The sequence below is a fragment of the Syngnathus floridae genome, chromosome 21 (genome assembly GCF_059516105.1).
Source record: "Syngnathus floridae isolate MCC-2025c chromosome 21, RoL_Sflo_1.0, whole genome shotgun sequence".
Taxonomy (NCBI): domain Eukaryota; kingdom Metazoa; phylum Chordata; class Actinopteri; order Syngnathiformes; family Syngnathidae; genus Syngnathus; species Syngnathus floridae.
In genome coordinates, this window is record NC_142433.1 from 7,375,898 (window position 1) to 7,389,318 (window position 13,421).

A 13,421-nucleotide genomic window follows, 5' to 3' on the forward strand; every position below is an offset into this window, starting at 1 on the left:
CCACCAAACGAGAAACATTTCCGCTCGCTATTTCAGAATAGGGTCGTCCGGACACGCCTCAAGACGTCACCGCGGCGAACGTTTTATTTTGAAACTTTCTTCCGGTCGTCGCATCAATGGAAAAAGCGTAAACGACAGACTAACGGGCGGGTCAAAACACCACCACCAACCCGCCAAAGAGATGGAGCAACGCGTGGAAAAGCCTTTGTGTAGTCAAGTGAATGTCAAAAGTGAAGGTCAGTGAAGTTCGTCCGTTAATCGATGTTTGAAATGCGAATCCAGGATAGACAGGCTGTCGGGCTGCAAAGCTAAAGCTAGCAGAAGCCTCCACGCGGACTGGGCCGGCTCGACTGCTAAAATGTTTCTACAGTGGCCTTTCAACCCTTTCCTTGGCGAACTGCACAAAAGCAGCTGCTAAACAAACAAACAAACAAACAAACAAACACATCATGCTCCGAGTGCGCACATGTTTTCTGTCAGCATATCATGTGGTTAAACAGTCCAATGTGTTGCTGTGACCGGCAGGGGGCGGCGCTGTCATTCGAAAAGCCGTGATCGTGTGGAGACAACCTTTGACATTGCGCAGAAAGCAGATTGGAGCAAGAAAATGTCGACTCGGATCGCCTTTGCGTCATGAACGTTTGATTACGTAATATGCTATGATTCTGACGCTGCTTTTGCACACATTCATGAACCGAGCTAATGCAATCAGCCTGTCTTGAGGTCCATTTCAGAGCCTTTGTTTGTGCTTCAGGTTTGCCACGGGATGTGCTCAAAGTGGTGGTGGGTCAAGACGAGCGGCCGGCTGGCTCCTGCGTCAAAGAGGAAGGCAGGGAAGATGAGGAGTGTCCGCCCATCAAGGAGGAAGAAGAAGAGTGGCACATCAGTCAGACGGAAGGTGACGTTGCCCGCTCGCCCGTTAAGGTGGAAGACGAAGGCCGTCGGGAGATGGCATGGGGGGAGTTCAGTCGCGCCCTGGCCTCGCCAGCGAAGGACATCAGCCCAGAGGCCGACTCGCTTTTAGCGGCGCTCCACGATGAAGAGGTCGAGGAAGAAGAGTCTCCCCCCGACACGGAGGAGAGCGACGGCAGCCGAGACAGCGGTGAAAACGATGAGCGCTTTGAATGCCGGCAGTGCGGCAAAGGTTTTGGAAAGCGCAAAAACTTGAGCACCCATATGTCCCTCCACAGCGGCGAAGCTTTCAGTTGCTCCTTTTGCAGCAAAGCCTTCAAGAAACGCTACAACTTGCTCATCCATGCTCGCGTGCACACTGGAGAGAAACCCTTCGCCTGCTCCCTGTGTGGCCTCAAGTTCTCCCAGAAGGCAATTTTGCTGCGACACGCCACCACTCACAGCGGCCACAAGACCTTCACCTGCGCCGTCTGCAACCTCAGCTTGTGTCAGCGCTCCGATTTAATCGTCCACTCGCGCATCCACACTGGCGAGAAACCTTTTGACTGCTTGCTGTGCGGCGCTCGCTTCTCCCAAAAGGGAAGCCTGGCCAGGCACGCCAGGATGCACACGGGAGAGAAACCCTTCTCCTGCTCCGTCTGTGCCGCTGCCTACAGTCGCAGGTCCGCTCTGCTCAATCACCAGAAGGCGCACGGCGGCGGCAGGGGGGAGGGTCTGGGTACCGCCCGCACAACCAATCACAACGCGAATGACTCGCGAAATGCAATCTGACCTTTATGGACTCTGCCTCGATGAAACTGGAACCCACAAAACTGCCATCAAAGATCCTTTTGGAGTCAAGTCCTTACGAAAGGATTTGGGAGAAATTCCCATGCAGGCATTTTTATGTCGTGGTCTCCAACGAGGACTCAAAAACACGATACAGACCTTTTTTTATGGAAAGGGTTCGACCTGGAATAGAGCAGCCGCACGGGACGGGAGTGTTCCCGATGGCCACCGCACCCCTGGTTATCACTGCAAGGAGTCAGTGATGCAAGGGCTGCGACAAGCAGCGCTCGCTCATCTTGTGTGCGCTCTCTCTAGTGGTATCCGAAAGAATCGCTGAATCAAGTGTTCCGAGCGTGCGTGTTAGAGTGGTAGTTCAGCTGTGTTGGAGGAAAAAAATATATTTTCATGTTGCATACTTGCATCTTTTACTCTATTAAAGTGCAAAACTGCATTTTGGGGCTGACTCTGACCGGGTCATCGTTTCCCCAGGCTCCTTTGCGCAGAGATGGGAAAGCCCACGGTTGTCCAGAAAACCGGGACACAGATTGTCCGTCTATCCATTGAGTGAAAAAGTGTAACAGAAATGAGGTGGGCTGACGTTTGTCGCGTCACTGACTTCCCGTCGGACGTCCCGAAATTTTTCCGAGCAAGCTGAAGAAGCGGCCTTTCCTCTCCACCGTTTCATTCGATGACAAACGATCGACCGCCAATCGCACTGTTGCTCAGCCGCTGTGAGCGCGTGACCATGACATCATTTCAGGGGGCGGGGCATGTTTTCTGCTTCACTTTGCTTACTTACAAAGACATTTTTTTTAGTCAGACGGACGTGTGTGCGTGCGTGTGTGTGTGTATGTGTGGTGGTGGTGGGGGTCAGCGTGGGCGTTGATGCTTGAATGGCTTGGTGGCTGGCTGATGACTCAGGTGATGTGTCATACTCACACACTATAAAGGGGAACTTTCACATATGCCTACAAACACACACGTACTGTACACGCATGCTGTACACACACACATGCGCGCACACACATCTGCACGTTGGATTGTTTATTACATACGGACCCACAACAACATGGGACGTAAGTTTGCTCTTTTGCTCTCATTTCTAAGGGCTCCCTGAGTGCATGTGTCTGTCTACAGCATGAACGTGTGTGAGAGAGACGAAGATGATTTTGCATGACCTTATTCCTACTTCCAGGGCGCACAGAGCTCTCGACTAGTGAACAAAAGAAGCCATAGTGGAACTAGAAGAAGGCTAACGTGGAGTTGAGGAGCACAAGTATCACGGAAAGGAACCCAAGTGGAGTCGTAAGAAGATCAAGTGAGGACAAAAGAAGCTAAATACAGCACAATTCCACAAAAGCTATCTGTACTGCGCTTACCTTTCATATAGGGTCAATCTTGCAAATACCGAAGTACATGACGTCATGTCTTACAGGTGACAAAATGGCACCGTCCGCGGTTTGCGCGTTCGTTTTCCCCGTTCGTATTCGGCTTTTGGGCTCGACCCGGCACCAAGTTTTCATCCTTGTTTTGTTAGGGCCGCCGTCGCTTTTCGTTTCCAAGTATTCTGAAACGTTGGGTGGGCGTTTTCAAATGGCCTAGTGAGGGTCATGTGACCCAGGTGGCGGAACTCTATTGGGCGATGCTCGTCAACCTCTTAGTGGCAGACACCTTCGACTGGCCGACGGCGTGTCCGTGACGCTCCCAAAAAAATACTTTGAAAAAGTGGCGCGCCACAACAACAACAAATGAAGCAACATAAATGTACCAATAAAGATGCGGGTGTGTCGTGTCAGGCCGTCGCAAATGATTCAAACTTTTGGCCCGTTACCTTTTCTTCCTGGCGCCGCGCCGCCTGCCTGTCAGACGCGCGGGACAATGTCTGCGTGCGCGCGTACGACGTCTTCGCGTGTGTGTGCGAGGGAAAGCGAGCAAGTGTATGTGTGTGTGTGTGTGCGGGATTTTTACACAGTATATGTGAGACTGCGAGCGTCTGCATGCGTGTCAGGGAGAGAGCCTGAGTGCGTTTGCATATGTGGATATGTGGATTTGTGTGTGTCTGTGCGCGTGCGTGCCGGTGTCCGTGCGTGAGTAAGTGTGGGCGTGTGCGTGTGTGCGCAGACAGTGATGTCATCATCTGCATTAATGCACTGAGTGAGCGCACTCAAATTCATGAGGAGGTCACACAGTGTCAACTCAAAGCAGCTAAAGTTTAAGTTTAACAAGCTACAGAGGAACTCAAAGTAGCCAAGATGTGACTCTAAAGCTTGATGGAAGCGCGAATGACGTCATGTCTTCCTTCTTCAAGTCAAGAAGACCGCGGAGTTTGTAGAGGTGACTGCTTGAAGATGATGGTGACGGTGCGGGTCCGCCCCGACCCGGGGCCACTTCCTGCCTACCCCCGGGCGCCTCTTGCGTCTCCCCGGAGGCTAGTCGGAAGTTTGTCTCGGTCGAAATTCCAGCCGGAGAAATGTGGAAAGTCCGACGTTGGTGTGCCGGCAACGCGTCTGACTCAGCAAACACATGCAGGCGGGCGCCGTGCGCGTGCGCGCGAGCTGGCGCGGTGGTCACACAGCTTGTCAGCCACTTTTTGCCGCTGCTTGTGCAAGTTATTCAATTCTCGTGCGTTTTCATTCACTATACACCTACAAGAACTTTATTGAGATTCAGAATCTTTGAAGCTTCTTTCTTTGCCTTTCATTTCCATGCATGGAAGTGACCTTTGGACATGTCGTTGATGTTGTCATTATCAAGGTTGTCGTTGTGCTTGCTTCGTCGTAGTAGTTGTTGTCTCGTCACGTCGTCCTCTTATCAATCACGATCACGACGGCCCTTTTTCCTGGGCAGTGTTTCGTGACTCCGCCTCCTGTATGCTGCGCCTGCTGCTATTGGTCGAGCTGCTCGGACCGGCGCGTTGCGGCCCCGCCCACCACAATGCCATTCTCTGCAACGTGCTCAAGTCGGCTGTCAATCAAATGGACGTCATCAGAAAGACGGCGCGACGGCTGCAACCCGTGCGTGTTCTTCGACCTCCCGCTGCTGGTGCAGCAGTCCCGGTGGCAACTTTTGCATTTGTCTTTCAGTACGACGAGGAGGCGGCGGAGTTGGACGGCTTTCTGGACACTCGACTCCAAAGTCTTCCCGTCATAACAACGACCGCTGCCCACTTGCGCACGTGGAAGGTAAACAATCCCCACACGCTAGTCTTTGTTTGTGCACGCCTAGCTTACGGGTGAGTGTCACAACTGGCAACGCGGATGTACCTGCTCGCTCATTTGTTTCATTTTGCTTTGCATTTCTTGCCGTGATGTTTTGGCGAGGCGCACGGCGTCAAACACTGAAACATGTCTGGGCGACCGGTCTCACTTGTCGCACGCGTGTTTGTGGTGGCAGGCCAACGAATCGCTGTTGAGGCTGTACGCCAACGCGCTGGCCTTCCGCGCGCACGCGGAATGGCTGAAGGCGGCTGCTGAGAACGTCAGCTTGCCCTCCGAGGCCGCGGGGGTCGCCGCCGTTCACCTGCTACGCCTGGCCAACCTTGTCAGGACGGCGCTGATCCAGGTGAGTCCGACCAAAAACCACCCTTGGACCGCTCACCAGTCCGTGTCACATCGCGTGTCACGACGGCCATTCATCCTGAAAGTTTCCGCTATCGATCGAGCATCTCTCGTTGCCGCAATGTGTCAGGCGGCGGCCAATCATGTTCTAAATCTGGCTTTGTACCTTTCAGATGGAGGTGGCGTTGCCACTGCCACCGCTGCGGCCCTCGCTTCCAGCGGTGCTGACAGCCTTCGAGGCTCTGCGCTACTCGGCCGAGATGTCACGCCGCTTGGACGTCTTCTGTGGCTTCTCCAAGCGCCTCGTACGGCATCTGCGCAGGGCGGCTGCCTGCCCTTCTAGAAGATGAAGGCCAGCGCGTGGGGTAGTTCGCCTTGGAGTTGCAGTGGACGAGATTGCGCGACGGACTGGTTGCCGGTGCGTCGCTTGGCCACAGATTACGACGGCCTTTCTGACATCTACTTTCCCCCGAGCTGAGCCGGGATGAGTCCAGCATGGGGCGGAGACCAATCACATAGACAAGGCGTGCGTAGACAAGAGAGCGGTTGCCAGTGGATGTCATGCCAGAAGTGGACACGGGCACTTGACAAGGGAGTCACTTGGCTGCAGCATGACAGCAAGCGGCAAGAAGCGCATGCCTTGCGCGAGACTCGGGCAGCTGACGCGACACAAACTAAAGGACACATGTTGCTCTTTGATTTCTTTAATGAGCGCTTCAGTTGATCATGATGACTTTGTGGTCTTCGCAGAAGTCTGTGGGAGACAGCAAACATGTGACTTGCAGGAGCGACACCCTTGGCGGGACTGCGAGAGAGGCGCCAGTGCGTCTGCAAACCTTTTTTGGGGTCGATCAGAAACATGGCTTCCCTGGAGAAGCCCAAGCACTCGGCCTGCTTTTTGAAGTTCTCCAGCTCCGAGTCCGTCACTTTGTTCCCTTGAGCTGCGGCAGACAAAATGGCACTGCTTTGGAATTACGACGTGGTACCGCGAGATGGCGGAGAGGCTTGCCACCACATATGCTATGCAACTGGCTCGCGCAATACCCTGAGGGAGGGTGCGCACCCTGTCGCAATAACCGCACGACTCACTACTCGACTCGCCTTGGGCTTTCCTGGCAATGAAAAATGCTTGTGTGGTGCTTAACTATCCGAGACGTCACGGCGGGAGCAGTTATTGGCTTTAAAGAAGTCGTTTTTGGCTTACGGAAATTCACATCGCTGGACCTTTTGTGTGTTCAAGAATGGCTGACGTCGGTGGGAAAAAAGAAGATTCCGGCAGCTGTATTGCTTCGGCCTGAGCAGAAAGCGAAGGCGGCGTTAAAGCGCTACCTTTACCCCCGTCACATTTCCTTCAGTAGTTTTGGGGGACGATGTACTTGAGTGTGAGATTTGGCTTCTTTTTCGCCTATCGGGGTTTGGCTAGGAATGTCGCTGAAATAGGAAGGGAAAAAAAAACAATCGGTTGAGCTGGGCTTTCCGTTTTCTACACACCAAACAGATAGAGAGCGCGGACGCTAATCTGGTCGTTGACGATGTCGTCCAGGTGGATGCCAAAAGCCCCCAGGAAGTCCTTGAGGTTGCTCGCTGTGCTGTTGATGTTCATAACTTGGCACCCATCGCACGTCGGCAGCAGTTGGTAGGTGGACGAGATGTTTTGCACTGAGGACGACAAAACCTCAGCGTCAGCATCCGACGCGCCACCTGAGACGTTAAACTACAAAGATGGCTGACTTTTGCCGGATGCCATGTTGCCGTCGATGGAGATGTTCATCTTGGAGCCGTAGCAGGTGCCGTTCCTGCAAAACAGAACGCTTACAAAAGTGTGGGAAAAGCCCGTCGGAAGGCAAAACAGTGCAGGAGCGGTCATGAAAATTGACGCATGACCTGTATGAAACGAGGGCCGGAAAAGAGGTGTCGCTCAAGTGTGGCAAAATAGTGAGAAAGCTTCAACACGTGTTGTTGATATTGTAGATGACAGCACTACCCCAAAACAGCAGTAAAAAGCCGTGCAAAGCGTTGCAAACTGTCATCAAGCAAGCAAGTCGCAAGTCTGCTCCAATGTGACCATAATTAGGCATAATAATACGTGGGCGCACGCCCGAGCACTCACATCCCCATCTCCTCGTAGATGAACAGGTCCTTGTCGTTGTGGGCGGCGGCGCTGATGTTGAGGCGGCTGCCGTCGGTGATCTTCAGGATGGCGTCATAGGCTTTGTTGTCGGTGTAGCCCGCGATGAACGTCCACTGGCCCGACAGCTGTGTGCAGCCAAGCGCCCACACGTCACGCGCACCAGTGCAAGCTAGCATGCGCAAACTAGCGTACGCAAGCTAGCGCGTGTGTTCTTGGTCGCGCTGTTCCTTAGCTTTTTCCTTTTGCCCAGTTGGCTCAAAGGCCGCCAGCCTCTTGCTTGTACAGGGTCCGGCAAAATGATCTCACAGATTTGTAGGTTTAATAAAATGCAAATAAATCAAAGAAACAAAGTTTTAGTTTTATTTTCGTAAAGTACATATAATGCCGTTTTGTTTCGTTTCATTTCATTTTTGTTTTGTTTTTGTTTATTAAACCTACAAATGCGTCAGATCATTTTGCCTGACCCTGTATTTTGGGCACTCAATCGCCGGCATCCCTCAAGCTAACAAACTTATTCCAATTGTTGTCAAATTGCATCACGAAGAAAAGTGTAGTGAAACGCTCGCAGGCATTCGGAAACAAAAGGATTTGCAAAATAACTATCGGGATAAAAAATACTTTAAGGAATCGTGGAAGTGCTACCAAAAGTAATGCGCCCAAAAGATGGAGGATCTAGAAATGCCTCAAGTGTAGTGTAGTTTGTTAAAGGTTAGGGTCGGGTTAGCGTGCGTCGAAGCTCACCTGTTGGCGGTTGTCGAGCGGCAGCGGGGCGAGCAAAGGCGCGCACTCTTCGGCCGGAGGCGAGGCAACAGCGGCCGAGCAGGCCAGGGCAAACAGGAACAGGCACGTGACTTTCATGATGAATGAAGGCAAGGGCAAACACGACAACGGTGCTGGCTGCAGGCACCACCTTTATAGCTCTGCCTTCTGGAACTTACCCAATTGCGGCCCCCTGTGCCTTGTTGACCCGAAGGTACGTGACAAAATCAATCATTCACTCCACCATCGACCAAACGACAGTGAACAACTTTGACTCGCGTCAACACCATCCCAACATTTAGAAGGTGGACTTTAGTCACATCAGACATTTTCTTTTGTCCCACAAGACCAAATGGAACGTTCAACCAAGTCTCCCCTTTTGGAGCCATCTCAGGGGCAAGCGGCCATTATGCCTGAGCAAGTGGCAAAATGGCCCTGACGTTTCGTACGATTCTTGAGAGGCTTTGCCACTTGACTTCCCTTTGAGTAAATTTTGTGACGGTTAATGATATTTGGTGGCCCAAGTTGAAGAGTTGAACTTGTGCGAGTTTATTGTTTGCTGACCAAACGAGGGATCCCTAAAGTGCAAATGAGCCACGCTCTTCAACTGGATAAGACAGGCAACAAAGAAGAAACACGAAAGAATCCAAATCTTGTCGAGACCTGACTACGAACGACGGCGCGCTCGAGTCAACACGTCATGCGACCCCAAGCCCGCATGGATCGAGCAAACAAAGAACATCGAGCGAGCCAGACGGCAAACAAAGTGTGAGGCCGCTGGCCTCGTGTCCAAGGTGGCCGGAGAGCGGCAGATCGAGCAGCCGGCCCGGGGGTCAGAGGTTGTCCTCGACTTGCTCCTTTGGAGATAAAAACTGCCAGCGAGCGTCTCGTACTCAGCTGTGCAGATTTGCCGTCACAGATCGACATTTGTGGCCCTGTTGTGCATGAATGCAAATGCATAATTTACTTTATATGCACTTTGTGTATTTATTTTCTTTCATTTTTCTTTTATGCCTTCTTACAAGCGTTCCCGTTTTATATGTTTTATACTGTATTTTGACGTCATCTGTGGACGCTCAAGGAGCGTCTGTCATTTTCAATGTTCAATAAAGATTTTTTTCTTCATTACAAAAACGAGGCAGCTCAGTCGGCCTGGACATACGCATGCGTGTTGTGAGGCCTAGCGTGTGACGTCACGGTCGTCCGGTTTCGGTGTCTCGTCGACGACGGCGGGATGGCGGGCACCGCGCTCAAGAGACTCATGGCCGAATACAAACGTGAGCATAACTGCACTGACAGCTTCTGCAGCTGTTCGACAACAACAACGCCACCAGCACGCTTGGTCGCTTTCTTCTTCGACGTCCGTCGCTTCCAGAAGGTGCCGCGCAGGCGGAAAACCAAGTTGGGAGATTACAGGCGCGAGCTTTTTTGCTCTGTTTGGGTTCCACACGCCTCTAGTCACGAGCGTTTGCTTCGCTCGAGCAAAAACGCGCTAGCGACACATTAGCGTTGTTGTTTTGTTGTCGTAGTGGTTGTCTCAAGCTAAATGCTAACGTAGCTTCCGGTCCCACTTACGGTGCTCTTTTTTCCCCCCTTCAATCTTTATTTGAATGCGCAAGCATATAGCTGCTACACCAGAACAAAAAGTTCATACAATACGATGCATGCTTTAAGGTTCAACACCTAAAATGTATCAATTCTAATTTATCACGTCATCATGATGACGAAATGGACCTGTGCATTTAGCAAATCTGAACAAAGCAATTCCACTTGAGGTGGTTAGCCGACTCCTTTCTGTGTATTGGACATTAAAGTGACTCGCCCCGGAGCTACACTGCTCTTCTCTCAAACTGTCCTGAAGAAATGAGGCCACGCGTAGTATGTGCAGGCATGTGACGGACGCAATTGCCACGTAACCACTCACTTTATTTCGTTTTGAGCAAACGTTGACGTTGGGATGAGAGTTTAATCAGGCGCGAACGTGAATTTTATCATATCAGTTACACCAATTTTGGGTGGGGGTTCTGCAAGGAACATGACATGGGTTGTTTTTCAAGCGAGGTGCACAGCTCATGTTTGCGTGGGTGTGTATGTGTTTCCAGAGCTGACCCTCAACCCGCCGGAGGGAATCGTGGCAGGTCGGTCATTGATCTTGCAGCCTGTGGAGAAGCTTCTGCGCTAGGCAAATTCCGCGAGGGATGGACGCTCCTGCTAAAAACCGTTCGACTGCCCTCAGTGGAGTTTTCACAAGATGGCGGCAAAGCATCACAGGAAGTAGTTTGGTGGCACCAAAGTGATTTGAGACGTTGCTCGGAAACGGCAATCATGTCTGCTTTTCTAGTCTATTCGCAGACAAACTCACTCACCCAAGTGACATTTTTTTGTGCGGTGGGACAGCCTTGTTTAGATTCCAATTGTCCAATAGCCATAGCGGAGTCATGAGCTCGAGTTTGCAAATGTTTACTTTTACAAAGTTGCGATTGGCACCTTTGCCACTTTTCTGAGGGCTATAAACAATCGAATTGCTTACCGAATCCATTTCACTCTGAAGTTGAAATCAGGTGTCCTGATGGAAACGAAAAGGTGTTTCGCTTCGAATCCGGTTCGTTGCGTAACCGCCACAAAACACTCAACGCATCAACCAAAGGTTGCTCCGATGCCTCAGCCGACGCCTCCAAGGCGCGGCTCTGGGGTGCCCGCCAACAAAGTGCTTTGCCGCCATTCAGTAGGACCCTGGCTCTCGGGGATGAGCGGGAGCGTCTTCTCGGCCGGGCTCAAGTGTGGACTTGCTGACGGAACGTTTGCGCTTGGATGTCTTGCTCTCTCTCACAGGTCCCGCCAACGAGGAGAACTTTTTTGAGTGGGAGGCGCTCATCATGTGAGTTGATGGAGAAGGAGGCGCTTAATGCTAATGTGTCCCGCGCACACTAACGTTAGCATCGCTAAGGCCGAGCGCACAAAAATGGACTGCGGCGAGAACATTTCCTTTTTTGCCATCGAGTGTTGAGTCCGTCATGTGAGTCGCTGTTGCTTTTTGTGCCTCTCAGGGGTCCGCAGGACACCTGCTTCGAAGGCGGCGTCTTCCCGGCCGTGCTTACCTTCCCCTCTGATTACCCGCTCAGCCCCCCAAAGATGAGGTTCACCTGCGACATGTTTCACCCCAACAGTACGTGTCGGCACTTCTCTCATTTTTCTCTCATTTTTCCCTTTGAAGCCGAAGCGGCGCAATAGTCATCTCTGGCAAGTCTTGACAGTACGCCAGAAGGGAAGAAGGTCAAAAAGTCCATTCGGGCACCAGGCCCCATTGGTTTTTGCCGCGCGGACGTGTGACCATTTACTGAATGGCTGTGTTTGCTGCCCCTCATGCCCCCCTCCCCTTCCAGTCTACCCCGATGGGCGGGTCTGCATCTCCATCCTGCATGCTCCCGGCGACGACCCCATGGGCTACGAGAGCAGTGCTGAGAGGTGGAGTCCCGTGCAGAGCGTGGAGAAGATCCTCCTCTCCGTAGTTAGCATGCTAGCAGGTAGCCGCTCCGCCTAACTTCAGCCGGGAACAAGTAATGGTTTCCGCTCCAATGCTTTTTGGGTTTTTTCTGTCAGTCCGCCTTGGTTTGGGTCTGCTGTGCTGAAGCAGCCACACACACAAAACACTGAAGACTTTTAGTCAGTACTAGTATGATAAAGACTCCAATGTTGTTTCTAGAAACACTTGTTACTCTTTGATTCACGACTTTTGCCGACAGTTCCGATCCGTATCATGTATCGGTCATATTTCCCAAACGGGACTATGGGTACTTTTTCATTCTGACGTCAATCCTGTCCCCGAGATAATTTTAGGGGCATTTCACCAACGAAACTTTTCACCCCCCGCCCCTTCTCCCTCTCTCTCGCTCAGAGCCCAATGACGAAAGCGGCGCCAATGTGGACGCCTCGAAAATGTGGCGGGAAGATCGGGACCACTTTTACAAACTGGCTCAGAAGATCGTACGCAAGTCCCTCGGCCTTTAGTGATGACATCATCGCCCAGTGCCGTTTGTGTGTGTTGTGTGTATGCTGCGGCTTGGATCGCTTAGGGTTGGTCACACAATTTCGCAATGTGACAATAGGCACCCGCTCCGCGTACAGGAGCGGACCCTCGAGCCCCGCCTATAGGAAGTGATGTCACCTCATGAGCCCTGCACCCCTGACTGCTGATTGGTCGTGTAAGACCATCACGTGACATCACGGAACGCCGGAGGGATGCCAACCGGCGAGACGCTGGCGTCGGGAGGCACTTGGTGCGTTTCTTGCATGCTTTTGACATCCAGCTTCAGGTCTCGTACGAGGGTCCTCTTTGTCCTCACTTGTAAGACTCTTTAGACCACTAGTAGGCTGTCCTGTTCTTTCCGCTCAGACTTTTAGCTGAAGTTGGATATCCAAGAAAGTTTTCAAGGCTGTGTGTGCGAACCACCCTTTCTTACTGAAACAATCTGTTGTGCAATTTGACTTCATAGGCAACGCTCATCAAGATGAAAGTGACAGAGAAATGTTGTACAATAAACAATGCAAAAGTTGTCCTTTTCCCATGTCTTTTCATTCGGTTAGCTTCTTGTTTGTCCACGCTTGAAATACTTTTACTTTTAAATGATTTTAATCCCTGTGAAACAAAATCTCTAATAGTTCTACATGAACTAAGCAGTTATAGACAACTTAAGTGTTTCTCGTGCTGCACTGCCTGCACGCAATGACTGATAGTCACCATTTTGGCCGTGACATCTTCATGAAGGCGAGGTTAAAGCTGACGCAGTCTTTTTTTGTCGTGTTCAACAATTGACACAAATTGAATACAATAATTATAATCGGCAGCGGTAGCTCGTATTAACAATTGCGATGCCGGCTGTGTTTTAACCGTCCCATGCGTCAAAACCCCGTGCCCTCACCAGGTTTGAGAAGTCACGTTACCGCCTCATTTCACGAACAAATGCTGCATTCGGTGAAAATGGGACTTTTCCCTCTTCCAGCTAAGAAAAGTGCACTCAAACAGCCGTCATTGGTGACCGCGTGGAGACTCAGACCAAGAATGGCAAATCTTGCAACACTATAAAAATATATTTAGCTTTATTTATTATTACATTAGTTTACTGATTCAAAATAACCTTATACAACACAGCGTGATTTCCACTGACTGCGTAAAGCTATGCTATTATTTTCGTGCATGAAGTGAAATAATGAATTGCTTTGAAGATACAAGATGTCTTCATATAAATTGTGGAAATTGTGAGTAAGGTTTCTTTGAGGTCAAAATGTGTAATAAA

At 51.2% G+C, this 13,421-nt stretch overlaps 4 protein-coding genes across 8 annotated transcripts; 3 read left to right on the top strand and 1 right to left on the bottom strand.

The window, feature by feature from the left end:
• The first annotated feature begins 67 nt into the window (after nucleotides 1-67).
• On the top strand, nucleotides 68-2,131 carry LOC148380385 (uncharacterized). The gene is made up of 2 exons (XM_088365252.1): nucleotides 68-236; nucleotides 755-2,131. The coding sequence occupies exons 1-2, from the start codon at nucleotides 182-184 to the stop codon at nucleotides 1,681-1,683; spliced, it is 984 nt and encodes a 327-aa protein (XP_088221378.1). The 5' UTR covers nucleotides 68-181; the 3' UTR covers nucleotides 1,684-2,131.
• A 662-nt stretch (nucleotides 2,132-2,793) lies between these two features.
• On the top strand, nucleotides 2,794-6,179 carry LOC148380386 (uncharacterized). Of its 3 annotated transcripts, XM_088365247.1 has the most exons (5): nucleotides 2,794-2,998; nucleotides 4,528-4,694; nucleotides 4,764-4,862; nucleotides 5,074-5,241; nucleotides 5,411-6,179. In XM_088365247.1, coding segments are annotated over exons 1-5 (612 nt in total). In that variant the 5' UTR covers nucleotides 2,794-2,997; the 3' UTR covers nucleotides 5,588-6,179. The 3 variants fall into 3 exon arrangements, with proteins under 3 accessions (XP_088221373.1, XP_088221371.1, XP_088221372.1); XM_088365245.1 differs by having other exon boundaries at nucleotides 4,528-4,862; XM_088365246.1 differs by having other exon boundaries at nucleotides 4,528-4,846; nucleotides 5,115-5,241.
• Nucleotides 5,926-8,279, bottom strand: LOC148380387 (uncharacterized). Its single transcript, XM_088365248.1, has 6 exons — nucleotides 8,110-8,279; nucleotides 7,348-7,493; nucleotides 6,969-7,033; nucleotides 6,729-6,896; nucleotides 6,074-6,178; nucleotides 5,926-5,991 (listed from the first exon to the last, which is right to left on the bottom strand). Exons 1-6 carry the CDS (start codon nucleotides 8,224-8,226, stop codon nucleotides 5,954-5,956), a joined length of 639 nt encoding a protein of 212 aa, XP_088221374.1. The 5' UTR covers nucleotides 8,227-8,279; the 3' UTR covers nucleotides 5,926-5,953.
• Nucleotides 8,280-9,275: 996 nt separating this feature from the next.
• ube2g2 (ubiquitin-conjugating enzyme E2G 2 (UBC7 homolog, yeast)) lies at nucleotides 9,276-12,680 on the top strand. 3 transcript variants are annotated; one of them, XM_088365243.1, is made up of 6 exons: nucleotides 9,276-9,404; nucleotides 10,230-10,265; nucleotides 10,960-11,005; nucleotides 11,175-11,293; nucleotides 11,511-11,651; nucleotides 12,023-12,680. In XM_088365243.1, exons 1-6 carry the CDS (start codon nucleotides 9,362-9,364, stop codon nucleotides 12,133-12,135), a joined length of 498 nt encoding a protein of 165 aa, XP_088221369.1. In that variant the 5' UTR covers nucleotides 9,276-9,361; the 3' UTR covers nucleotides 12,136-12,680. The 3 variants fall into 3 exon arrangements, with proteins under 3 accessions (XP_088221369.1, XP_088221368.1, XP_088221370.1); XM_088365242.1 differs by having other exon boundaries at nucleotides 9,347-9,543; nucleotides 10,230-10,309; XM_088365244.1 differs by lacking the exons at nucleotides 9,276-9,404; nucleotides 10,230-10,265 and adding an exon at nucleotides 10,270-10,347.
• Nucleotides 12,681-13,421: the final 741 nt, after the last annotated feature.

Excerpts from the sequence above, each read along its gene's own strand:
- LOC148380385 (XM_088365252.1), top strand. The coding sequence starts at position 182 with ATGGAGCAACGCGTGGAAAAGCCTTTGTGTAGTCAAGTGAATGTCAAA. Across the intron at positions 237-754 it reads AGTGAATGTCAAAAGTGAAG|GTTTGCCACGGGATGTGCTC; the intron begins GTCAGTGAAGTT and ends TTTGTGCTTCAG.
- LOC148380387 (XM_088365248.1), bottom strand. The coding sequence starts at position 8,226 with ATGAAAGTCACGTGCCTGTTCCTGTTTGCCCTGGCCTGCTCGGCCGCT. Across the intron at positions 7,034-7,347 it reads ATCTACGAGGAGATGGGGAT|GAACGGCACCTGCTACGGCT; the intron begins GTGAGTGCTCGG and ends TCTGTTTTGCAG. Across the intron at positions 6,179-6,728 it reads CCGCGCTCTCTATCTGTTTG|CTCAAGGGAACAAAGTGACG; the intron begins GTGTGTAGAAAA and ends TGTCTGCCGCAG.
- LOC148380386 (XM_088365245.1), top strand. Across the intron at positions 4,863-5,073 it reads CCCACTTGCGCACGTGGAAG|GCCAACGAATCGCTGTTGAG; the intron begins GTAAACAATCCC and ends TTGTGGTGGCAG. Across the intron at positions 5,242-5,410 it reads TCAGGACGGCGCTGATCCAG|ATGGAGGTGGCGTTGCCACT; the intron begins GTGAGTCCGACC and ends TGTACCTTTCAG.
- ube2g2 (XM_088365242.1), top strand. The coding sequence starts at position 9,362 with ATGGCGGGCACCGCGCTCAAGAGACTCATGGCCGAATACAAACGTGAG. Across the intron at positions 11,006-11,174 it reads GAGTGGGAGGCGCTCATCAT|GGGTCCGCAGGACACCTGCT; the intron begins GTGAGTTGATGG and ends TGTGCCTCTCAG. Across the intron at positions 11,294-11,510 it reads CGACATGTTTCACCCCAACA|TCTACCCCGATGGGCGGGTC; the intron begins GTACGTGTCGGC and ends CTCCCCTTCCAG.